This window comes from Fukomys damarensis, unplaced genomic scaffold (genome assembly GCF_012274545.1).
Source record: "Fukomys damarensis isolate Sample0158 unplaced genomic scaffold, DMR_v1.0_HiC HiC_scaffold_33, whole genome shotgun sequence".
Classification (NCBI taxonomy): domain Eukaryota; kingdom Metazoa; phylum Chordata; class Mammalia; order Rodentia; family Bathyergidae; genus Fukomys; species Fukomys damarensis.
Genome location: NW_022900945.1, coordinates 26,267,750 through 26,292,798, shown reverse-complemented (window position 1 = coordinate 26,292,798; position 25,049 = coordinate 26,267,750). Strand labels below are relative to the sequence as shown.

The 25,049-nt window shown below is 36.2% G+C and overlaps 2 protein-coding genes across 10 annotated transcripts in view; one reads left to right on the top strand and one right to left on the bottom strand.

Annotated features, from left to right (window-relative positions):
- Ccdc18 (coiled-coil domain containing 18) overlaps positions 1-3,780 on the bottom strand; it is a 114,182-nt gene extending 110,402 nt beyond the window's left edge. For 7 of the 9 annotated variants that reach the window (XM_010644895.2, XM_033758153.1, XM_010644890.2 and 4 more), the window contains exons 1-4: positions 3,639-3,716; positions 3,323-3,426; positions 1,511-1,646; positions 22-196 (exon numbers count right to left, since the gene is read on the bottom strand). In XM_010644895.2, coding sequence (XP_010643197.1) covers positions 22-196; positions 1,511-1,644 — 309 coding nt within the window. In that variant the 5' untranslated portion in view covers positions 1,645-1,646; positions 3,323-3,426; positions 3,639-3,716. Of the gene's footprint in view, positions 1-21; positions 199-1,510; positions 1,647-3,322; positions 3,427-3,638 lie in introns of those variants that run through there. The other 2 variants (XM_010644892.2, XM_010644898.3) reach the window with 2 other exon arrangements.
- A 4-nt stretch (positions 3,781-3,784) lies between these two features.
- Tmed5 (transmembrane p24 trafficking protein 5) lies at positions 3,785-23,225 on the top strand. Its single transcript, XM_010644903.3, has 4 exons — positions 3,785-4,326; positions 13,295-13,392; positions 20,219-20,402; positions 21,407-23,225. Exons 1-4 carry the CDS (start codon positions 4,138-4,140, stop codon positions 21,623-21,625), a joined length of 690 nt encoding a protein of 229 aa, XP_010643205.1. The 5' UTR covers positions 3,785-4,137; the 3' UTR covers positions 21,626-23,225.
- Positions 23,226-25,049: the final 1,824 nt, after the last annotated feature.

The window sequence follows — 25,049 nt, the reverse complement described above, 5'->3', positions numbered from 1 at the left end:
ATTAACTCTAAAAACAATAACCTTATCTCTTGGCTTTTTCTGAAAATCAGAGCTGCTACTGGACATTTTACAAATGTTTTTATAAGGTGAGCAATTCAAAAGTCCTGGGTGGCTAGGCTGAATAAGATCTTCCAAAATAAATTTTCCAAACCTTGAAGGATTAGAGGCAAAATCGGAATTTTCACTTGGACTAGCACTAGAGAAAGAAGAAAAAATACATTTTAGTTTTTAATATAAGTATTCACTACAAATTTCTATATAGTAAATAAGATAATAGAAAAAAATGATGTTGACAATTAGACCCATAGTTATGAACATAAGTGAAATATAGTTTTATTTTTTGTGGATTTTTTTTGTTTTGAGAAAGGGTCACACTGTGTAGCTTAGGCTTGTATTGAATACACAGTGTAGCCCAGGCTGACCTTAAACTCATGGCAATTCTCCTACCTCAGCCTCCCGAGTACTGGGATTATAGGGATGCACAACCATGCCTGAGAATAAACCATAGTTTTAAACTAGCGATCAATGTATTTACTGAGCCTCTATGCTAGGGTTACTTAGGATTCTAAATGCAGTCATAGCAATTATGATTAATAATGCCTCAAGTGTATATTTTATACTGATTCCTAATATATTATGGGTGTTTTCTTAATATGTAAGTGATTCTCGGGTATTCCTGCTTTTTGTTTTTTTCTTTAATTTAGGATCAAAAGTATTGAAAATTGACAGGCATGGTATCATGTGCATGTAATCCTAGCTACTCCAGAGGCTAACAAAGGAGGATATTTAGTTCAAGAACAGACTGTGTAACTTAGCAAGACCCTATCTCAAAATACAAATAAGTAGGTCTGAGAATGTAGCTCAGTGATTTTATGGTTTAAATATGAAGTGTCCCCAAAGATTTTTATGTTTTGAAGGCTTGATCACAATGTAGTAATATTTAGAAGTAGTGCCTACAGAGGCACCTAAATCATGAGGGCCAAATGAGCTATTAGGAGGTGGGCCCCAGTTGGAAGAAGTCACTTGTGCCTCTGAAGGATAGATTCATCTCTAGTTTCTTAAACTAGCTCCTGTTCTCTTGCTGTCTCAGCTTCCTGGCTGCCATGAGGTAAGCAACTTTTCTCTGCCATGCCCTCCTGTTATAATGCTTCTGTCCTGGAGCTAGCAGACCATGGACTGAAACCTCTGAAACCTAGAGCCATAATAAATTTTGCTCCTTTGAGTTGTCTGTCAAGTGGTCACAGGAAGACTGACAGCCCTGGGTTTAATCTCCAGTACCACAAAAATATAAAAAAATAAAATACAGAAAACTACATGTTAGGGGCCGGGGATTTGGCTCAGTGGTTCTGCCACCTGCCTCACAAGAGCAAGGACCCGGTACCCTTCCCCCAAAAAAGAAAAAGAAAACTACATCTTATTCCAGAGGCACATAAAACAATTAAATCTAAACATTTTATACTTATAAGTTAAAGTCATACTATGAATTCTGTACATAATTTTACTTACTTACCTGGATAACTCTTGCCATAAATTCTGCAAACTCCATTCTGTTATCTTCAGTTCATGTCTTAATGACGCAACATCTGCAAGCAAACTTTCTTCTTCATTGTCTTTATTATAACAGGATGATGAACCTGATTCCATTTCTTAAAAAAAAATTAATTTCTTGTATCTTACCTGAGATATTCCATAATATAGTCAAAATATTCTCACAGTAATAAAAATTTAACTCATTATTTTTCTATTCCAAATGTGACAACTTTTGTGGTGGTTAAAACAACAAAGAAGAGGTCAATTTCAATAAGGTGTTTTTTTGTTTTCCAATACTGAGGACTGAATTCAGCAGAGTATAACACTGAGGTACCCTTTTTTGCTTTGTGACAGGGTACTCAGGAGGGTCTCAAACTTGTGACATGACATGACTTCTGGGTAGCTGGGAGTAGCTGCAATTACAGGCATGCAACACTCAAAATGGTTATAAAATTAAACACATACACACACCCGCAAGTCATAACCAAAGAGCAAAATGACATTTGGCAATTCAACTGTTGAACTACTATATGAAGCTTTTGTTTCTTCAACTGAGGAGTATCTCCAGGATTATGAAACCACTAAATCCCTTTGCACATAAAAAACCCATGTTGGGGGGCTGGGGATTTAGCTCAGTGGCGTCGTGCCTGGGCAAGCACAAGGTCCTGAGTTAAATCCCCAGTACCAAAAAAAAAAAAAAAAAACGTTAAGGGGCATTTTGTAATAATTATCAAAATAAAGAACTAAATCTTTAGAATCTCTACTACTCTTACAAATCTTCCAGTATAGTCTACTTCATTCCTCTTTTCAGATTTCTTAAAACTATGACCACAGCCCAATCTCCAAAGATGCCAGCACTCCTATGTCATGTGTTCAGGACTGTAATGTACTTAGAAAGACTCAGTATTTTCCTTTCATTTCTTTTTTATTTTTTTGGTACTGGGGATTGAACTCAGGTCCTTCCGCTTGCAAGGCAGGTGGTAGAACCACTGAAAACTCATTATCTTCGACGAATAAATGATATACAAGAAAATGCCTTTTTCTCCTTTCATCTGGCTGAGAAAGTTTGCCACGTTTACTTCCCTCTCAACGTTTCCTAAGTAGGATTTAAGGTTAAAAACAAAACCCTCGCCTTACTCAAAAAAGCTGAGGCAAGAAATTAAATGAGATGCTTTGTAATCTTAGCAGACTCTATCCCGTTCCTCCTTTGTTTACACAAATTTGCTTCAGTTTAAATAAGACTCCCAGATAAAAGTCAATGGATCAGGTACCTATTTTGCTCTATCTCTAGCTTCCTATAGGAGATAAAGCTAAAGAACGGTGTAGTTGGATAGTTTCAAATGTCGCTCAGTACTGTGTATTTCATCTAAATGAGGTTTTATGTTCAACATCTGTGTACTTTCATGTAAGAATTTTGTAACTCTTCTGAAGTAGCAATGAATATATTCCATATTCAAATATTTTCATTTTTCTTCTGAGTTATTTACTAAGTTTGCTCATTACAATTTACAGTTGTTACCAAAAAAAAAAAAAAAAAAAAAACTATCTTAGGCAGGCGTGACGACAATCCCAGCACTCTGGGAGACTGAGGCAGGAAGATAGCAAAGTCCAGCCCAGCCAGGGCAATTCAGTGACTTGTTCGAAGAAAATGGGTTCAGTCTCCACTACTTGGGGCACGGGAGTCGGGGTATCTTCATTGCTTGTACAGACGCGAAAAGGCACATCGTCTATCTGACGTCATGTTTTAGGCTCAGTCAACAATTCGTTTGTAGGAGTACAGACGTACACTCACCCTTCGAAGGACGGGCACAGTATCCTTTATACCCTCAGGATGTGACAGGCTGGGCTGTAGTCGAAAAAAGACTTCCTAGATGCCACAGTCGATCTTATAGCCATCTAAGAGAGTTGGAGCAAAAGCTGACAATCTCCTCTCGGGTTTTTCCGCAAATAAATTACAACCCTGAATCGCCTAAGTGCAGCAAGAGCGAGGTCCAAGCCAAGCGGCGAAAGGTACTTTAGAGAAAGAAAGAAAACTCCCCGCGGCGTGCCGGTTTCCACCCGCCAAGGGGCATTCCCTCACCACCCACCCCAGCTGGGGAGAGACCCACCAGACGACGGCGCACGGCGAGACTCGTCTGCGCTGGGACCCTCTCCCGGGCTACGGCGTGGAAGCCTCAGACACACGAGGGCTGAGAACCAGCGAACGCCGGCGGCGCGGAGCTCGAGCCGCCTCGGGAGCCGTTGGGAATCTCCGACCTCTCTCAGGACTACATTTCCCATAGCTAAGGCCGCGACGCCCATTGGTGTACGGGAAGCCGTGGGAACCTGCGGCCAAGTGAGTGTGAGACGGGCGGTGCTCACGCTCGGCGGTAAGAGGCCAAGACTGAGCAGGGTGCGGAAAGGGACCGCTGGCTCCGCCTTCAGTCTCTACCCTTCGGAGGAGGACATCATTTGCCGCCGCCGCCGCTGCTGCTACTGCGGCCGCCACTTAAAGTTTTCTTAGACTCAGGGCTCCCCTGCCGCAGAGTTCAGGGAGGAAAAGCGGAGCCGAGGCGCCGGTGTCCCACATCTTCACACGGCCTTCTGCCCGATATTGCCCCGGCTAGGATGGGCGACAAAATGTGGCTGCCCTTCCCCTTGTTCCTCCTGGTCGCTTTGCCCCTAGAGCCGCTGCCGGGGGCGGCCGGCTTCGCGCCTTCCTTAGACAGCGACTTTACCTTTACCCTTCCGGCCGGCCAGAAGGAGTGTTTCTACCAGCCCATGCCGCTGAAGGCCTCGCTGGAGATCGAGTACCAAGTAAGTGGGGAGCGTGAGCCCGCCCCCTTCCTTTAGCCTGGCTGCACCTCGTCGCACTCGCGGCGCAACTTCTCCTGGACCGCGGGGGAAGTGAAGGGGCCAGGGGGCCGCCGGCCTGGTCCGCGCAGGCGCGCGCGAGGCGAGGCTCTGGCCGGGCCAGGGGACCCGGGACAGAGAAGTTTGCCTGGCCCTGCGATTGACTACTGTCCGCCCTCTTCCCTTTTCTCCGGTCGGAAAGAGGCCAGAACTGGTGAGGTCGGTGACTTTTTCTTTCTTCACCAATTGCTGTTTTACCCATTCTACACTCCAGTACTGAGAATTTCACAATACAAGACTGCAATACGTTCTCCTTTATCATTGGACGAAGTGATGACACTTCGTTGAGTCACCACTACTTTCACCCAATTCCGATATTATAAACCTTCACTGTCTTTATTTCAGTTAAGAATTTTTGAATTGTGACCATGTGATTATCACTGTTTGATTTTAAAATATATTGGAAGGTTCTATTGCCATATTTATTGGTAAATTTCCGTCCCAGTATTATATCCATTCTTTCAAATCAAATATAATCAGATCATACATATATTAAAACTTTGTACCCTTTATTTTATCGGACGTTGTCAGCATTTCCCTGTGTTGTTTTGATATCTGCATGATACTCTATTATAATAAATTGCATGGGTTTATATAGTCATTCGGGTAGGGGGCAGTTTCTTACAAGACATCCTATTTTATTTATTTAGTAGTACTGAGGAGTCAGTCCAGGGCCACCTCACTGAGCTACATCCCCAGCCCATTTTTTATTTTGAGACAGCGTTGTCCAGATTGGGCTTAAATTTGCCTCAGCTACCCAGAGTGCTGGCATTACAAGCCTGTTCCCCCCGCTACTTAGAACACATCTCATCAGTTCCATACTGCCAAATACGTTTCCCAGTAGCACTGCAAAAAAGGGGCGTTGGTGTGGTTTATTTTCCATTTTTTTCTGGTTAGTTTATAATCAAATATTATGTTTTGAAACTAATGTAAAGAATGTTTTAAAATACCGGGTACTATTATATATAGAGGAAAATTAAAAGTTATGTAGAATTTTTATCCAGAGAAATTGTAGAATTATAGATACATAAGGTAAGCACAGAAGTAAAGCATCTAAAATGACAGCAAGCCGGGCATGGTAGTGCATGCCTGTAATCCCAGCACTCGGGAGGCTGAGGCAGGAGGATCACTGTGAGTTCGAGACCAACCTGGGCTACACAGTGAGTTCCAGGTCAGTCTCAACTATATAGTGAAGCCCTGTCTCCAAAAACCAAAAAAATAAAATAAAATGACAGCAAAACTGAGGCTAGAACTTAACATTTCTTTTTTTTTCTTCTTAGAACTTAACATTTCTTGATTTTCAGGAGTGTTCAGAAGCTCAGCACTTAAATCCTGGGGATGTGTGACTATGTGATAGTAGCCCTTGCTCACCTGGGTTCATCACCAGCAGGAGCTGGGTTGGACATTTAATTTATGCCTGGGATGCTGTAAGGGAGGGAGCAAATAGAAGAAAAAGAAATAGCCCTTGTTCTCAAAGAAACTTGAGTTACTGATTCATAAACAGGTAGTGTAACTTCAATAAAGTATGGTTAAGTGCTGTCAGAGGAGGGCCCCTTCTGGGTTTCATAAGAGAATTACAAAGAAAATAAAATTAAATCTGAAAGATGCTTTAATGAGACAGAAATGCAAGAAATGAGGGGTATTTCAGGAACGTGGACAAAATGAATAGACACATAATTCTGAAATTTTGTAGGTGTGTATATAATGTGCACTATTAATACTAAGTTTTATTATATTTTTTTAAATTTATTTTTTGAGACAGAGTCTTGCTATCTTATAATTCAGGCTGGCCTTGGACTCAGCAATCCTTCTGACTCAGCCTCCCAAATTCTAAGTCACCCAGCATAGATTTTTAAGTCTGTACCAGATCTTTTTGTTTGTTTGGTTGGGTTTTTTTTTTGTTGTTGTTATTTTTTGGGACAGGGTCTCACTATGTAGTTCAGACTGCCCTGGAACTCACTGTGTAGCCCAGGTTGGTCTCAAACTCACATCGATCCTCCTGCCTCAGCCTCCTGAGTGCTGGGATTACAGGTGTGCACCACCATGCCTGGCTGTACCAGATTTTTAAGTCTGTAGGATTAAGAGAAAACAAAATTGGGGAGACCCAAAACCTTGGTCATCTTAGACATACAGATGGACACCATTTAAGATTTAAGCAGATTGGGGCCAGAGATTTAGCTCAGTGGTTCTGCTGACTGCCTTGCAAGCACAAGGACCTGAGTTCGACCCCCGGTACCAAATACATATATATACATTTTTTTTTAAAGCAGATTGCTTGGTACCATGTAAAGGTAGTTATGTTTTGTTTTTTGAGACAGGATCTCCCTGTGTAGTCATGGGTAGCCTTGAACTTGGAATCCTACTTCAGCCTCTGGAACGCCAGGTTTACTTGTGTGTGCCAGGATGGTGGGCATTGAAAGGTAGATTTGGGAGGGGACCAGGGATCAAACTCAGGACCTTGCGCTTACAGGCAGGCAGTGGCACCACTGAGCTAAATCCCTGGTCTTTAATTTTTTTTATTAGTACATGTTTGTGGTACATAATGATCCATTCCTTGTGGGGCATTGGTACATGTGTATAACACATCTTAATTCTTTTTTTGTAATCCCCTTCCCCTCCTCTCCCTCTCTTCTCCCTCCATCTCTTCATCGCCTTCCCATATACAAAAGATCTACCTCACTATTTCCAATTATCATTTATTTTGCTTTTAATTTATATTTTGGGTTTCTCATATAAGAGAAACCCTTGCAGTTTTTAAGCTTATGTGTGACTTATTTCACTTAACATGTTGTCAAAGTATATCCATTTACCTACAAATGACTCAAGTTTATCCTTCTTTATAGCAGAGTAGTACTCCATTGTGTATAATACTACATTAAAAAAAAATATTTATCTGTCAGTGGACATTAGGCCACCACCAGGATTTAGCTGTTGTGAATTGTGCTTCTGCAAACATGAGCACGCATGGATCCCTGTGATATGATGCCTTTTACTCTTTCAGGTAGATACCTAGAAGGGGAAGAGCTGAGTCAAATGGAATTTCCTGTTTTAGTTTTTTTGAAGAACTTTATACTAATTTCCATAATATATTCCCACCAACATGCAGAAGGAGACCCCCCTCACCTCATCAGCATTTGTAGTTATCTGATAATAGCCATTCTTTCTAGAGTAAAATGGCATCTGTTTTAAGTTTGCATTTCTCTAATAGCTAGAGATGTTGAGCATTCTTTCATGTACTGTATTTATTGGCCATTTGTATTTTTCTGAGAAGTGTCTGTTCCTTTCAGTTGCCCATTTTTGATTCATCATCTTGGGGGCTGTCTGATTTTTTTGAGTTCTTATATATTCTAAATATTAGTCTTTTGTCCAAATAGCAAAAATTTTCTCTCCTGTCGGTTATCTTTTCTCTTTGTTGGTTATTTCCTTTGCCATGCAGAAGCTTTTTAATTTGATATGATCTCAGTATGCTTTAGCTTTATACTTTGCATCTTTAGTTGACTCTTAATTTTAGGGGGGGCAGTACCAGGATTTGAACACAGGACCTTGCACTGCAAGGCATGCGCAGCGCCACTGAGCTAAATCCCCAGCCCATGATTTCTGTTGCTGTTGTTGTTCCTCCAAAGCATTCTCCCTACATTTGTTTTTGTTGTTGTTGTTGTTTTTGGTACCAGGTATCGAACTTGAGCTCTTGTACTTGCGAGGCAGGCGGCGGAACCACTGAGCCAAACACCCAGATCCTAATATCTTTAATCTTACTGTTGAAGAGATTTGTAGGATGATGATTATTTTCAACCCTTTGTTTATATTTTCTAGCCCCATGATTAATATTTTAATAACTGCTTGTCTTAAAGTTAGGGTAGAAATGAAGAAAATGTTCTTGCTGCCCTCTACTTTCATTGAAATGAACTGACAGCTCAATAGGAGAAAAGGTAAAACAAATTTATGTGATTATAGTTTCATATAATACAGGAGCCTTCAGATTGAAGACCCAAAGACTGACCCGTAGGGAGTACAATCTGTATTTATGCTTATATTCTTATTCGATGAAGTATGGATAGCCCTGTAGAAGTATAATTGAACAAAAAGGGTATGGTCTCATACAAATAGATTGAGAGGGGAAATCCAGCAAGGTGTCGTTGTTAGATTTTTCTTCAGCTCTGTGAAGCATTTCTTCCTTCTGGGGATGGAGCAAGGTCATTTCTAGAGTGGGAGTCTTATGATTTATAATCCAGTAAAGTGTATCAGAGAATTTCTTTATAGACAACTGTTACATGGAAAGGCAGAGGAAAATTATAGCAATATTTTTGTTTTATGGCTAGTTTTAGGGAAAAAGAGGTTATGGTTTCTATGACTCACTTTGGGTAAAAGTTTGTATGGTTTGCTTACAGAGAGGAACAGGGGTAAGAGATGGGAAGAGAAAAGACAGAGACAAACTGTTCCTGAGGTCTTTACTGTGGAGTATCATTTTGAGTCCTAACATTAGTTTTTACAATATTATTGATTAGATATTCTTAACATTGCTCTTGATTGCTATGACATGTTGAATTTTTTTCCCCAATGCTGGAGGTCAAACACATGGCCTCATGAGTATTAATGGCAAGCAATCCACCACTGAGCTACATTTCTAGCTTATTGAAATTTTTATCATTTTTTTCACTTTTTAGGTTTTCTTTCTCTTTTTCTTCTTTTGATTTTTTTTTTTTTTTTTTTTTTTTTTTTTTTTTTGAGACAGGGTCTCACTATGTAGTTGAGACTGACCTGGAACTCACTATGTAGCTCAGGCTGGTCTTGAACTCACAGCAATCCTCTTGCCTCAGCCTCCCGAGTGCTGGGATTACAGGTGTGCGCCACCACTCCTGGCTTTTTTTTTTTTTTTTTTTTTTCTTTTTGGTACAACTTTTTTTGGGGGTATCGAACTTTTACCCTTGCACTTGTGAGGGAGCCAAATCCTTGGCCCTACTTATTAGGTTTTAGCAGAACTCTTTTTGGGTAACTGACCAGCCCACCATTACATTGATACAAGTTCTTGAATGTTTTTAATACCATTATGTAATATCTTATGAATAAAATAAATTGTTCATTTAAAATTTAAATCATTGTTGAATGTTGAGTCCCTAGCACTGTCCTAGGTGCTATGGATACAATGGTGAGTAAAAATTTAATTCATGCCCTCATACAATCAAATATAGAAACTGACAATCAAATTATTTCAAGGTAAATGTACAAGTATAATTCTATGACAAGTGTATAAGCCTGAGTGATATTTAATTTTCTGTGTCTTATTTCATCGAACATTATGGTCTCAAGTTACATCAATTTTCCTGTAAATGACACAATTTTATTTTTTTAAGGCAGAATAAAATTCCATCATATATATATATATATATATATATATATACATGTATCACATTTGGACATGGTAAGTTAGGGTTCACTAGAGGAACAGATTGTGTGTGTGTGTGTGTGTGTGTGTGTGTGTGTGTCTGTGTGTAATACATATATCTACTATCTATCTACTACCTGTCTACTACCTGGATAGTATATAAAGGATTTACAAGGTAGGCTTACAAAGGCTGTCTGCAGAGTTGGGATGGAGACCCACCTGTGTGCTGGAAAGCCAGAGGACCAGTCAAAAGTTGAAGGCCTGGAACTCACTGCAGAGTAGGTGCAAGTCTATATGGGGAAGCCCAAAGGTCTGTGATGGTAGGTTGCACATTGTGCTTAGAAAGTGAAGTTTCTGTGCTGGAAGCTTAAAGATGGACATCAAAAGGCAATGAAGACTGGAGCTCCCTCCAAAAAAGCAAAAAGCAAGACTTCCTTCTTCTTTCCCTTTTTATTCCATCCAGGCTGCAAGCCTGTTGTTTGGTGCCAACGACATCCGGAGTAGGCCTTCCCTCTCTTGTAAGGCAATCCTCCAGACACACCTAGAACTGTGCTAATCTGCTAGGAGTTTCTTGTTCAACTTGGCACCACAATTAACTATCATAGGCATCTAGGCTATTTCTGAAGCTTAGCTATTGTGAGCTGTGCTCCTATAAACATAGATATGTATGAGATTGGGAAATATGTCCAGGAGTGGTATTGCTAGAGCAAATGGAATTTTTATTTTTAATTTTTTTAGGAATCTCCATACTGATTTGTAAAGTGGCTGTAGTAGTTTACATAGTACCAATATGTTGAAATGTTCATTTTTTCCCCCACACATCCTCACAGCATTTTTTTTTTTTTTTTTTTTTTTTTTTTTATAAAGGGCCATTTTTTTTTTTTTTTTTTTTTTTGAGACAGGGCCTCACTATGTAGTCTACCTGGAACTCTCTATGTAGCCCAGGCTGGCCTTGAACTCACAGCGATCCTCCTGTCTCAGACTCCCGAGTGCTGGGATTACAGGCCTACGCCACCATGCCCGGCCCTCACAGCATTTTTATTTGTGTTCTTGATAGCCATTTTGACTGGAGTAAGAGGGAATCTCAGCATTAATTTGTATTTCTCTAATGGCTAATGATGATGAACATTTTTGCATGTACTTATTAGCCATCAGTATCTGTTTAGTTCATTTGTCTATTTTTTTTTAAACTGGGTTTGTTTTGTGAGGGATTTTTATTTCTATATGTACATTCTAGATATTAATCCTATATCAGAAGAGTAGCTAGCAACAATTTTTCCCATTCTTTTTTTGTTTGTTTGTTTTTGGTTTTGGAGACAGGGTCTCACTATGTAGAGACTGACCTGGAACTCACTTTGTAGCCCAGGCTGGTCTTGAACTCATAGCAATCCTCCTGCCTCAGCCTCCCAAGTGCTGGGATTACAGGTGTGCACCACCACACCTGGCTCAATGTTTCCCATTCTGAAGGTTGTCTCTTCATTCCATTTCTTTTGGTATGCAGAAACTCCCCCCCTTCCCGCCCCCGTACTGGGGATCAAACTCGGGTCTTTAAGCTTGCAAGGCCGGTGGTGAAACCACTGAGCCAAATCCCTAGACCCAGAAACTTTTTAATGTAATCTCATTTGTTGATTCTTGGAATTATTTCTTGTGCTATTGGAGTTCTGTTCAGGAAGCCCTTGCTGTGTGTATGGATTCAAGTGTTCCCCTATGTCAATGATGGTGAACCTTCTAGTGATTTTAGTGATAAACAGCCCACTGCAGCACATGTGCTATCGGTTTGCCACCACTGCCCTATGTAATCTTCCAGCATTTTTAATGTCTAAGTCTTTGATCCATTTTGATTTATGTACAGCATGAAAGAAATGGGCCTAGTTTCATTCTTCTGCACATGGATTACTAATTTCCCACTGTTTATGTATGTTTGTTTTCAGACCTTCTGTAGAGGACCAAAGGTACTGGGGATTGAAACCAAGGCTTTGGCACTGAGCTTCAGCTCTAGCCCCTTTTAAATTTTTTCTTTTTTAAATTTTGAAAAAAGATCTGAAACTAGGCTCAAATTTGCAATCCTCTTGCCTCAGCCTCACAACTGCTGGTATTACAAGTATGTACCACCATGCCTGCCTTTTGGTTTTTTTGTTTTGTTTTGTTTTTATTTTTATTTATTTTATTTATTTATTTATTTTTTGGTACCTGGGATCAAACTCTGGTCTTTGCACTTGCAGGGCAGGCGGCGGCACCACTGAGCTAAATCCCCGGTTCTCACCATGCCTGGCTTTTAATTTCACTCTTTTTTCAGGACCTTGTGCTTGCAAGGCAGGTGCAGTGCCACTGAGCTAAATCCCTAGCCCTAATTTCACTCTTTTACTGATGCTTTGATTCTTCAGAGAGCCCAGTTATTATGAATAGTTCTCATGTCTTCCTCCCTACATAATTCATTTTCATAGTTTTATCCCATCCTCGTGGGTGTATTAAACTTCAGATTCCAGAGTAAATGTAGTGAACAAACTAACCCCTTGAAAAATTCTATTTGCCACTTTGATTTTAATTTTTTTATGTTTGTTTCCCTGGTCACGCAGTTGAAAAGATTGTTTTTGAAGTATAACCTAGCATCACAGTTTTTTGGTTTTGTTTGTTCTTCTGGTTATACTGGTGATTGAAACTAGAGATTTATTTGTATGTTTTCTCTTTATTTTTATTTTATTTAACAAAAACATTTTTTTTTTTTTTTTGCTACAGGGTCTCACTATGTAGTTGAGACTGACCTGGAACTCACTATGTAGCCTAGGCTGGTCTTGAACTCACAGCGATTCTCCTGCCTTAGCCTCCCAAGTGCTGGGATTACAGGCATGCGCCACCACGCCCAGCTCCTACCTTCTAGAGTTTTAAAGGAATAAGTTAATCTACATAAAGCTAAAGCGCTTTAAAACAATGTATAACATAATCTGTAATTGTGATCTGCTGTTATCATCTGTATAAGGATATTTTGGAATTATACAGGAACAAATCATATTTACTGGCCAGTAAGTAGACTGGCCTGATTGGAGTACACAATTTATAAAGTGTTCAAGAAGTCAGTTGGAGTTAGATCATAAAGGCCTGAGATGCCAGCTAAAAAGGTAGCTAATTATTATTTGTTTATTGAAACAAACTAAAAAATGTATATAGCATGTCTTAAGCTGCTTAAATATGAAGTAAAAGAACTAGCATCAGATTTAAACTGCTGTGTGTATTACTCTATACTCTGCAAGGCTCCTCAATGAAAGCTCTGTTTTAGGAAAGTGTATTTTTAATGCATCCACAATGCCTAAATTCAGGTGATAGCAACAGGAATGGGTAAGGAAGAGCCAAGTTTCAACTCCTTTCTTGCCCGTCCATAACTCTGGTGGCTTTCTTACCCCACTAGGTTCAGAAAAAAAAAAATCATTTGATCTACTTTATAATTTTTCAGAATTTATAATGCTTATTTTTTTCTTGTGTGCTCTTCTGCAGGTTTTAGATGGAGCAGGATTAGATATTGATTTCCATCTTGCCTCTCCAGAAGGCAAAACTTTAGTTTTTGAACAAAGAAAATCAGATGGAGTTCACACGTAAGTTGGGTTTTGGGCTAAAGAACTATGTGCAGGGCAGGGAAGTTTAGTAGAGCCAATATTAGAAAATTCCAAATAATTGTAAAGTCTTTGATGGTGGGTCATCTTCTAAACTAAAACATATTACATTTTAACTTCTTTCTTGAGAAAAAGACTTGCTATATTGCCCCAGCTGTACTTGAATCTCTGGGCTCAAAGAATCCTCCTGCTTCAGCCTCCTCAGTTGTATAACCAGTTAATTTTCTTTTTTAGGCATTTTGTTTTGATCTTGATTACATTTTTTCTTTGCTTTAATACATTACTATTCCCTAGTAGGTATTGTATTCAATTTATTATGGCATTTCACACCTGCCTTTCTGGCTAGCACAGGCTTTCCATTTTAAATAAAAAGTATTGTTACAGGTTATTATCTTAAAGATTTATTAAACTGCTGGCTGTATCAATTTTATTCATATTCTTCTTTCTTGAAAAAAAGATTACAATAGATCTTTGTATATGTAACATTTCTGACCATAGGAAACCATATAGAAAAAAAAACTTACCTCTCTTTGGGTTCAAAGTTTGACAAAAAGTTACACCATGTCTTCTTACATGTCACTTATCTCACTAGTGTTTCCCTGTCCCATTCTCTTTCATTATAACACGTTCTTTTTTTTTTGAGACAGGGTCTCGCTATATAGTGCAGGCATGGAACTCATTATATATCCCAGGTTGGCCTCAAATTCACAGCAGTCCTTCTACCTCAGCCTCCCAAGTACTGGGATATAGCACATTCTTTAGTCAATATTAATGTTAAAACTAAACTGAGTTTACAATAGGAAGATGAGTAAATTCAGAGTATATTATTTGTCATAAACTAAGTTTGGCATATCATATGCTTCTAAGTCAATCCTTCCAAATACAGGATAGATTCTTTGATTCCAAATCCCCATTTTACAGACAAGGACACTCAGAAATGTTAAATAAGTCTGCAGGGATACACATTCAGGGCGGAGACAGGATGAACCAAAACTCTTGCTTGCTACCATATGATGCTCAGAACATCCCTGGCACATAGCACTACTGTAAGTACTATTATTATAATTATTGGTTTTTGTTAACCAAAGTGCCTGGCATGTAACTGATACTGAGTAAAAACTAAATATATGAATGAGGGGGGAATAGTCTCAACCATATATTTTTAGAATACTAATTTAAAATAGATTTTTTGGTGAACTGGGCATTGAACCCAAGGCTTTCACACTGAGCTACATCCCCAACCCTCTTTTATTCTGCGGTAAGATCTCACTAAGACAGAGTTGTCCAGGATGAGCTCAAATTTACAATCCTTCTGGCTTAGCCTCCCGAAGTGCTGGGATTACAGGCATCCAATACCACACCCAGCTAAAATGTTTTTTGCCTACATAGAATGCAGGAAAATATTTGCATAAATAGGAAAATGGTTATTTAAAAGTCATTTTAGATTGATATGCTACAAATTAACTTTTTGATAGGTATATGAACAAGAATAATTCATCTTTAAGTTTCAGAATATAAAAAATTTGTCAGTTTTTTTGGTCCCTCATTATCTGCTTTTCTTTAGAGATAAATCAAAATTAATGGGGGGAAAAGGGTATTTTATCACTTTCTTTTATAGAATTACCTCTTGCTAAGCCATTAGAAAAAAATAATTGTTTATTATAGTTCACATTGAGATCTTTTAACATGCTAAGGCAGTACATGCTTTTTATGTGTTAATTATTTTATTCTTCACCACAATGCTGAGGTATATAATAACATTTTGCTAATGAGGTATAGTGTACAGCTAAGTGAGTACAGCTGAAGGCTACCAGCTAGTAAAAAGCAAAGCCAGTATCTAAACCTAGGCAGTACAACTCACTGTTAATCACTACAGCAAATTAAAAATATTTCTAAAAACTGGATTTAAACAGAACTCTCATTTTTAGCTATGTTGATTTTGTAAAATCTCAGTTATGGCACTGAAATAGATTTTTCCTCTGAAGATCTTGGAATTAAATGTCTGGTAAGCCGGGCGTGGTGGCGTATGCCTGTAATTCCAGCACTTGGGAGGCTGAGGCAGGAGGTTCGCTGTGAGTTCGAGACCAGCTTGGTCTACATAGTGAGTTCCAGCTCAACCCCAACTACACAGTGAGATCCTGTCTCAAAAAAACAAAACAAAACAACAACAACAAAAAAGTCTGGTAAAATAAGGTTAATATATTCAAACAGAAATAATAGCTTAAACAATATCTATTTGTCTACCAATGCCTGTAATGAGAAGTAATACATGAATACAGTTTTTTCTAAACAACTAAATTAATATTACTCTAACACATTACTAGAACTTGTTTTAGATTTTTATCTCATTCTACTAGAAATTTATGCATTTTTAGTTATGTAATATTTGGTATTGCTTGCAATAGATTCTACTAAAGGCTATAGCCTTTAGTAAAGAGATTAATGTAGCAATAACTATAACATAGTAAGGAATTTTGTTTTTATATACCTGCTTAATCAGTTGTTTTATATTTTGTGGGGTTTTTTGTTGTTGTTGTTGTTTTGTTTTGGTACTGAGGATCAGATTTAGGACCTTGCTTTTGAGGTAGGCATGGTGCCACTGAGCTAAATCCCTAGCCCCTTAATCTTTTGTTATACGCCCACTGAAACTCATATATTTCAGTCAGTTTTTCAACTTTTTTCTATTTGTACTTTCTTCCTCTTGGAGCCTTTGTAGATACTTTTCCCCATGACATTTTAATAAGACAGATATACTGCGTATTTATTTATATACTGTATGTATATCTGTACTTTAAATACAGCAGATAGAAAGTTTGTTCTTTTTATTCATTGTATAGATTAAGAATTGCTAAGTAAAGCTGAACTATATATCTATATCTATCTATCTATCTATATCTATCTATATATAGAGATATAGATATATATATATATTTTTTTGAGACAGGGTCTCACTATGTAGTTGAGACTGACCTGGAACTCACTATGTAGCCTAGGCTGATCTCAAACTCACAGTAATCCTCCTGTCTCCGCCTCCCAAGTGCTGAGATTAAAGGTGTGCCCCCCCACGCCCGGCTTGAATTATATATAACTAAGTCCCAAGTTATAGAACTTTAAAAATTGGAAACTATTAATATTAAATGCAAGTTTTAGTTTAAAAACTTTTCAGAATAACTTTTAATGCATTTATTTGCAGATATAGCAATGTATCAATTATACATAATAGCAGTTTCTATAAATACATAAGATTAGTAATGTAATTAAAATCTAGTGTTCCATTTTTCAGCACAAGTAAATTATTCTAAAATTACATGCATTTTTTAAAAAATTATTCTTAGTCAAATTAATTTTTTCTCAGCATGGGAAACTAATTCTAACTAGCTACTAGTTATTCAGATAATACTGAAAGTTCTTTCAGTATTTGCCATAATTAATAATGGATTGAGTAACATCTGTAGAATTAAATAGTAAACTACTTTTAATTCTCCAGAAAATCTTTGAAGATTAAACATCATCCACAAGGGAGCCATTGTCAGTCAAGACGCATATTATAGACTACCTCTTCCAGTGTAACTTCAAGATTAAGCAATCAGTCAATTGAAGAATCCTCCAAGAATAGAATAGATAGGTATATGAATGAGAATACCATGGTTTTATAACATCATTACTGCATACTTACTGTGTATTTTCTGTGAATTCATGCTACTTGTGAGATACCAGGAAAACACAATGACAGAAACTAAATTTTAAGGAATAAAATTGAGCTTTGGAGGCCACAAACCATTTTAATACCTAAGATTTTTTTTTTTTTGTCCATTTCTGAGCAGTATCACATTCATTGAGAAGGCTTAGAGTAAATGTTGTCCTTCAGAATAGTCATTTTTACTAGTTAAACAGTTATTGTAACAGTGTATACATTAGAGTGCAATAGAAAATTTTCCTCAGGAAATGTCCTACATCTAGGTTAGATTATCTCATATTCATGTCAGAGTTTTTTACCTTTTAAAATTGTTCCCCACTATATTCATCAGCATCTGCACAGGCTCCTCCCTAAGGTAAATATATCCCCAAAAGACAAAAGTTTGTCATAATTGAGATTGCAAAGATTGTGGGCAAGTTCTGAGCAGTATTACAGAAAGATTAACTTGAACAGGGCATGGTGGTGCATGCCTGTAATCCCAGCACTCCAGAGGCCCAGCCTCAGCTACATGGTAATTTCAAGGCCAACCTGACCTGCATAGTGAGAACCTGTCTTTGAAACAGAAAAATCAGGAATCAAACTTCATCCATGCCTGTTAACAGATTATGTGATGATCATGTGAAAATATTTTTACTTGTTTAAACTTCATTTTATTTACCTGTAAAAGTTAAATTATGCCAACTTCCAATTATGATAAGGATTAAAATAAAGAAAAGATGTGAAGTCAGTGTATATATTATAAAGCGTTACACAAGTATTAGCTGTTACTACTATATTTGAAGCATAAATAAGCATTCACCATTGTATAGTTATCTCTTAAACAAAAGAGTTATGCTTAAAAAGAAAACTCAATAAGTTGGAAATAGGATAAAAAGAGACAGATTACATTAAAAAATGAGAGTTACATGTATTCAGAAGGCCACAGAAAATAATACAACCCTCTTGAAAATTTAAGTGTTCTGTCAACATATTGGCAATGGGAAAAGACCATTTGAAATATGTTTTTCTAGTGTGACCTAATACAGTGTGGAAAGTTAGTAGTCATTATATGGAATTACATCATAAAAATGAATTAATGGTTAAAATATAGATTAAAGAGTTAAAATACAGTGATTAGAGAGAGGCAAACCAGAAGGATCTGAACATTTTAATGGATAGAGTATTGATATGTAACTCTTAAGAGGGCATGCCCAAAAAGAAAACAATGATCTTGGGCCAGAGATTTAGCTCAGCGGTGCGGCCACCTGCCTTGCAGGTGCAAGGACCCAAGTTCGATCCCTGGTACCAAAAGGAAAAAAGAAAACAATGCTCTTAGGTTAGAACAAAGGAACAAGTCAGGTTTTCTTTGCTGAACTAAATATGTGGCATTAGCGGGACATTCAAGAAAGGTACATGTTTAAGAAAAATTTCACCATATGTCACACACACATACACACACACACACACACCCCAGGTTTTAGTAGCTTGGCCTTTGGGTCCTCATTTCACACTGTGAAGACAGAAATGGGCCCAGAGCACAGATGCACACATATGTACCTTTCTTTCAATTTAGCATTTGCTTGCACCTCCTCACATATATTCACTGGACAGTAGAATAGAGGGCATAATCTAGAAAGTTGGAGGGATGTTTGCTTGTTTTAGGCCTTACAAATTATAGTCAGTGCTCCGCATCCTTTGATATACCACACTTACCCCAAAACTAACAGGTGTCCAACTGGCTCTGGGTTCAGTGAAGATCTTGACATGAAGAATACAGTTTGCCTCCTCCCCTTGCAAAACATGATTATATAATTCTGCATGTCAACAAAAGAGAAGTAGAGGAAAGATGTTCTAAGACAAAAGAAGCCTACATTAATTTCTAGCTTAATAAAGATGATGAAGTCCTGGATATTAGAGAGCTATAACAGAACTTTAATATAGGACTATAAAAGACAAGCAGCTCAGACTCCACATCCCCACTGCTTAGATCTCCCAGTTCCAGTTGAACCCAACCTTGAAGATACTGAATAGAATTAGGTGGTAAGCAGTTTAAAATATAGCTGGAATAGTTTAGAAATCCATTAATCCAAGTAAAAAACTTTATTAGAAAATATAGTAACACTGTTATTTCGGGAAAGAGTCATTTAATGTACACATTAAGTGTATTTATTTTGTAAAAGCTTCTTTGTAAATTATGGTTGCTCTATTACTGTGTAAAAGAGACTATATATATATATATATATATATATATATTATTTTCAAACACTTCACTAAACATGATGGCTTCTATACAGTTCATTTGTAATCTTTTTTGGCCAGTTTTAGTTGTATCAGTAGTTTCTTGTGAAATAATTAACTGAATAAAGATAACAGGTATTTCATTGATATATTATAGAAATGTAAATGGGTTTTGCCATTCATTCAAGGACACTGTTATTTGTTTTCTGGTTTGGGGCCACAGTAGTAAATGTCATTATCATAGAGTAATTTGCTTGTTTCAGCTTATTTCCATAAAAAAATCTTTAGGAAACTACTTCACTAACGAGTCAACTATGGCCAAGCCAGTTATTTTGAATGGTGAGGTGGTAAGACCAAAGATCAGTTTATTTGAATGGCATTTATTCAGTAAAGGTAATACAACTGAAAAGTTCAGTTTGCTGGGTATAGACCTCATCTTTAACCTTTGTAGAATATATTACAAAAAATATATTACAAAAAATGTACTTAAAATAGTAGGAGGCCTAGAAGAAAACATTTACTACAGAAACAATTACACATTAATCTCAAAGGGTACATTGGTAGTCTACATACATGTAGCATAATGAACTGAACTCATGATAAAATTCCTTTAGGAATGTATAAATATTAAAATTTCTTATGAGTTATGGTATATTTAGGTTTTTAATCCTATCATCTTCCAAAAATTATTAGATAAGATAATTTAAAAAGTAAATGCCACATGTTTAAGTTACAAATACTTGAATGTGTTTCCAGATTGCTTCTTCACCAAAACTATAATTTACCTCCTAATACTAAGGAAATTAATGTTTTTTCTCTTTCACTTGTAGTTGTTTTCCTTTTGATCTCAAATAGATGTACAAATAACTGAAAACATGCATTTTTTTAATTCAGTGTAGAAACTGAAGTTGGTGATTACATGTTCTGCTTTGACAATACATTCAGCACCATTTCTGAGAAAGTAATTTTCTTTGAATTAATCCTGGATAATATGGGAGAACAGGCACAAGAACAAGAAGACTGGAAGAAATACATTACTGGTACAGATATGTTGGAGATGAAACTGGAAGACATCCTGGTTAGTATGATCTTTTAATAAAGTAATAATAAAACATAAACATCCAGAGGCCTAAATGTTAAAGGCATTGAACTAAACATTTTATCTGCATTTTATGTCATTCAAATCTCAATTTTACTTTATGTTCATACAGCTCTATTAAAGCATACAGGACCCTATCATAGTTTTCTATTTTTTCCAGAAAATGTGCAACTTAGAGTACATCTTGCTAGTCATGTTTTATGAATGTTATACGGAACATTTTTGTATTATAAATACTATTGCTATATAGCCCACGGGCTACATAAAAAACTAAATATTTTCTGATTTCACTAATACTTTGTGAGGTAAAAACATTTGGTATTGGGCCAGGGATTTAGCTCGGCAGTTCTGCTTCCTGACTTGCAAGCACAAGGACCTGAGTTTGATCCCCGATACCAAAAAAACAAACAAAAAAAACATTTGGTATTGGGCCAGGGATTTAGCTCAGTGGTTTTGCCGCCTGCCTCAGAAGCACAAGGTCCTCAGTTTGATCCTCAGTACCAAAAAAAAAAACCAAACAACATTTGGTATTTTGCTACATACTGCATTGGTCAGACTAACATTCAAACAACAAAACATTATAAACACACAATGCGTTTAAAAAATAGGTAAATACCTAAAGGTAATAAGCAGTCAGATTTTTTAAAGCTGTAATCATTTTCTTATGATTTTATGAGCTGAAAAAGATAGTGTATATGAGACTCCTGGCACTACACTACTCAAATAGTTTCTTATTCACAGTGTCTTTATACTTTATTAAATAACTGTAAACGATAATTTAAATATACCAGGAGAACTATTTTATTATCTTCAGCGGCTCTTTAAGTAATATGAGTAATACTGTCCCTTAACTGAATTGTGCCCCCATTCATCCTAAAATTACATTTGGATTAAAAAAAAAAAAAAAAACTCATGAAGCTTGTTTTAAGTTAATTTAAAATTTCTGAATTTTTTAATAGTAAAATTATTTTATTTATCTCCAGGAATCCATCAACAGCATCAAGTCCAGAGTAAGCAAAAGCGTTCATATACAAACTCTACTTAGAGCATTTGAAGCTCGTGATCGAAACATTCAAGAAAGCAACTTTGATAGAGTCAATTTCTGGTCTATGGTTAATTTAGTTGTCATGGTGGTAGTGTCAGCCATTCAAGTTTATATGCTTAAGAGTCTATTTGAAGATAAAAGGAAAAGTAGAACTTAACACTCAACTACTTAACAAAATTGAAAAAAAAGGCAGAAAAATGCAATAAGTTGTTACCATTAATAGTCAAGACCATTAGTCTTTTCCAAAATGTTTTCAGGCATTCTTAGTAATTGTAAAACAAGTATAATTTTAATGTAAAAATCTTCACTTTCTGTGCAAGTTAGTTTATTGATCATTATACTTGTGTATAATGGGAATATTTTACAAAATGTTAAGTTTAATTGAATTAATCCATATTAATAATTATTTTTCTAAGTTTGAAAATATTTTACAAATACCATTTGTGAATTAAATGAATTAATACTGGGCATAAATGCAATACTCTACAACCTGCTTTTAGATACTTTTTGGTAATGATGGTAATTACAAATTGCAGGTATTTTTGATACATCAAGTTATAAATCAACTGAGAATTATGTAATTATGGGTTGAATATATCAACTTTTTTCTATTTACATATGTATCTCTTCTAAAAGATAGATACCTTTAAAATAAAATAACATTTTTGAGATTTTTAAAGCAAAATATATTTCAGTATAAAATATTAGCAAAAAGTATTAATTTTATATACTTAGCCTACATTCCCAAAAGCTGACACTTTATTAATTCTTCAAACTGCAAAGGCATATTTTCTCATTAAATTACGACAAGTTTTCTCTTTGAAAGGAAATGTAATTAAAGGTTTTCTGAATTGAGGATATATAAATAAAGTGTGCTCAATTTCCATAAGGATGCATTCAGTCACAATAGCTAAAGTACAGGATTTTAAAATTAAAAGAGATAAAATAAATTTATTTTTATATTATCTGTCAATAGTGTTATGCAAGTTTTAACATGATTATTGACTTTGATAACACATTACCAGCAATTGTGAAGGAAATTCTGCTCAAAGGATCTAGATCCAGTGTAAATAAATGTTTTTTTTTTCTGAGTTCTCAAAATTATCAGACACAAAAAGAATTGAGGTAAACTTGAGAACAGCTGATTCAAAATAAAGTTTACTTAAGTAGAACTATAAATAAATATCTGCAATCTGATATGCTCATTATGAAATCCTAATCCTAAAATAAATCATGAGGAATTTCTAGTTAACTGAAAAAAAAAAATGTATTTGACTTTATTTTCTACAATTACTGTTTCAAAATGTCTTTCATAACTATTCAGGAACTATTTATGAAATGTAAGATCCACTATAAAGTTTAGCTTTGGGTGTAAATATAACTTCCATAAAATGATCTTTCTAATCAATTTATTGACATTGAAAGATTAGAAACAGAGGCTCAAATTATAAACACCTAACGTAAATAAGCCATATACACATGAGACTCTGCAACCATAGTTTACTGTCTGTAGAATCTTGAACAGTAATTAACTTCATTATGAATGAAACAATTTTAAAGTTATACCCATTTGTAATATAATAAATAGATTGTGAGTTAGAAACAATCAAATTAAAAATTTGGATATAGAACCCATCTATATATTGATGGAGAATTTGAGGAATAATGATACCCAGGGAAATGTGATATTTATAATTTATGCTCAGAGTGGTACAGAGAAACATTTGCCTCCTCCTTTAAGGCCCTTGTGAGAAAAATGTAAATTTCTTGTTTTCCTAGAGGTTTTTTAAAAGTGAGGTTAATACTGTATATGAACAGTTATCTTAATTGGCCAAGAAAATGCTTTGGGTGGCTAGAAATCCCTGCAACACATGCAAAACAAAGGTCACTAAGATCAATGCTTACAAAAAGACCTCCCTTTTGCCCTTTCTGTTAAATTCATAAGCAAACTTGTAGGACCATAACTAATAAAGCAGGGTACAGAAACAAACTACTGCATCTTTTCTATAAAACTGTGATTAAGAATTCTACCTCTTATGTATATATAGATAGTACTTGTGCTCTGATTCCTTATCTAACACTGAAGTTGTTAATCATTATTTATGGTAATATGTGACTTTTGTTACTGACTTTAAAACTGATTCAATAACTTACCATATATGAGAAATAATGTCTTTATTTGAAAAACAAAGAATTTAGGAAGATTGAGGACAGTTTTATTCTTTGTAGACACAAAGTGAAAAGAGTGAGATTAAGTAGCATATTTGTATTAACCAAAAGTAAAATTCATAAACAAAGGTAAAAAACTTTAATATTTTAAAGACATATTAACTACTTCATATTTTTTTAAGTCATGCTAAAATGAAGGAAGCTATTCATCACTTAAGAGTTGATGTGTCATGGCTTTCTAATTATCTAATTAATTTAAAATGCTACAACATTGAACTAAGGCCTGGAGTTCTGATTTGCATTTGGATCATTGATGTGTTCTTTCATGTGAATGTCAATATGTAAAAAGTAGTGTCTGGAAAGCATTAAAAGAAGTTACAAATTTAAATTTAAGTATACTGACCCTTCTGAAATATTATGGTGGCTTAAAATTGAGGGGGGAATTTAGCTCAGTTGTTCTGCCACCTGCCCTCGCAAGTGCAAGGTCCCAAGTTTGATCCCTGGTTAAAAAAAAAAAAAAAGAATTGACAATAATCAAGTATCTGATTATAAAATTATATTTTGAAGTCTTAAATTGATTTAGCATGTAGTGAATGGTATTTCATCTGGTGTATAATATACAGTGTTACTCATTGTTTATACTTGTGAACAGCCTTAAATAGACAAGTCTATGGATACTGAGCTGAGTATATATAATAAAAATTACTATGAAAAAAAATTTTACCGATCTTTCTTTGATCTGTCTTACTGTGCTCTCCTCTCCAGTTCTGAAAACCCATAGCTCTGTATCTCTTTAAATCATACTACTTTGTATTGGAGTTTATATAATTATTCATCTGTTATATAGATGTGCATTACACCTAAAAGATCCTTAAAATACAAAGATGGAAAGTGCATCAGTTCTCAAGTTTAGATGGCTACACAAGGTCCCAGGGAATTTGTTCCACTCCTCTACCACAGGAATTCTTCAGGGATATGGGGGAGCGGGTGTTGGTTTTTTGAGATAGGGTCTTGCTATGTAGTTCAAGGTAGGTCTTGAACTGAACTCACTGTGTAGCTCAGGCTGGCCTTGAACTTGCAGCAGTCCTCCTGCCTCAGCCTCCCAAGTGCTGGGATTACAGGCATGTACCACTATTCCCTGTCCAATTCTTTAGTTTTAGAATGTGGCTCAATAATAATAATTTTATTAAGTCATTTTAATTTGTTAGCTAGGAGATCTACCCCCAGTACAACACAAACACATACACACAAGCAAATGATTAAGTGGTAATATGGAATACTATGCATTAATAAAAAGTGACTTGGTGAGGATCAAGCCCATGGCTTTGGACATGCTAGGCAAGTGATCTGCCACTAAGCTACACTCTCAGGCCAGAACAAACCCACTGATATATGCAGTAATTTAGATGGAT

Excerpts from the sequence above, each read along its gene's own strand:
- Tmed5 (XM_010644903.3), top strand. The coding sequence starts at position 4,138 with ATGGGCGACAAAATGTGGCTGCCCTTCCCCTTGTTCCTCCTGGTCGCT. Across the intron at positions 4,327-13,294 it reads CGCTGGAGATCGAGTACCAA|GTTTTAGATGGAGCAGGATT; the intron begins GTAAGTGGGGAG and ends GCTCTTCTGCAG. Across the intron at positions 13,393-20,218 it reads AAATCAGATGGAGTTCACAC|TGTAGAAACTGAAGTTGGTG; the intron begins GTAAGTTGGGTT and ends TTTTTAATTCAG.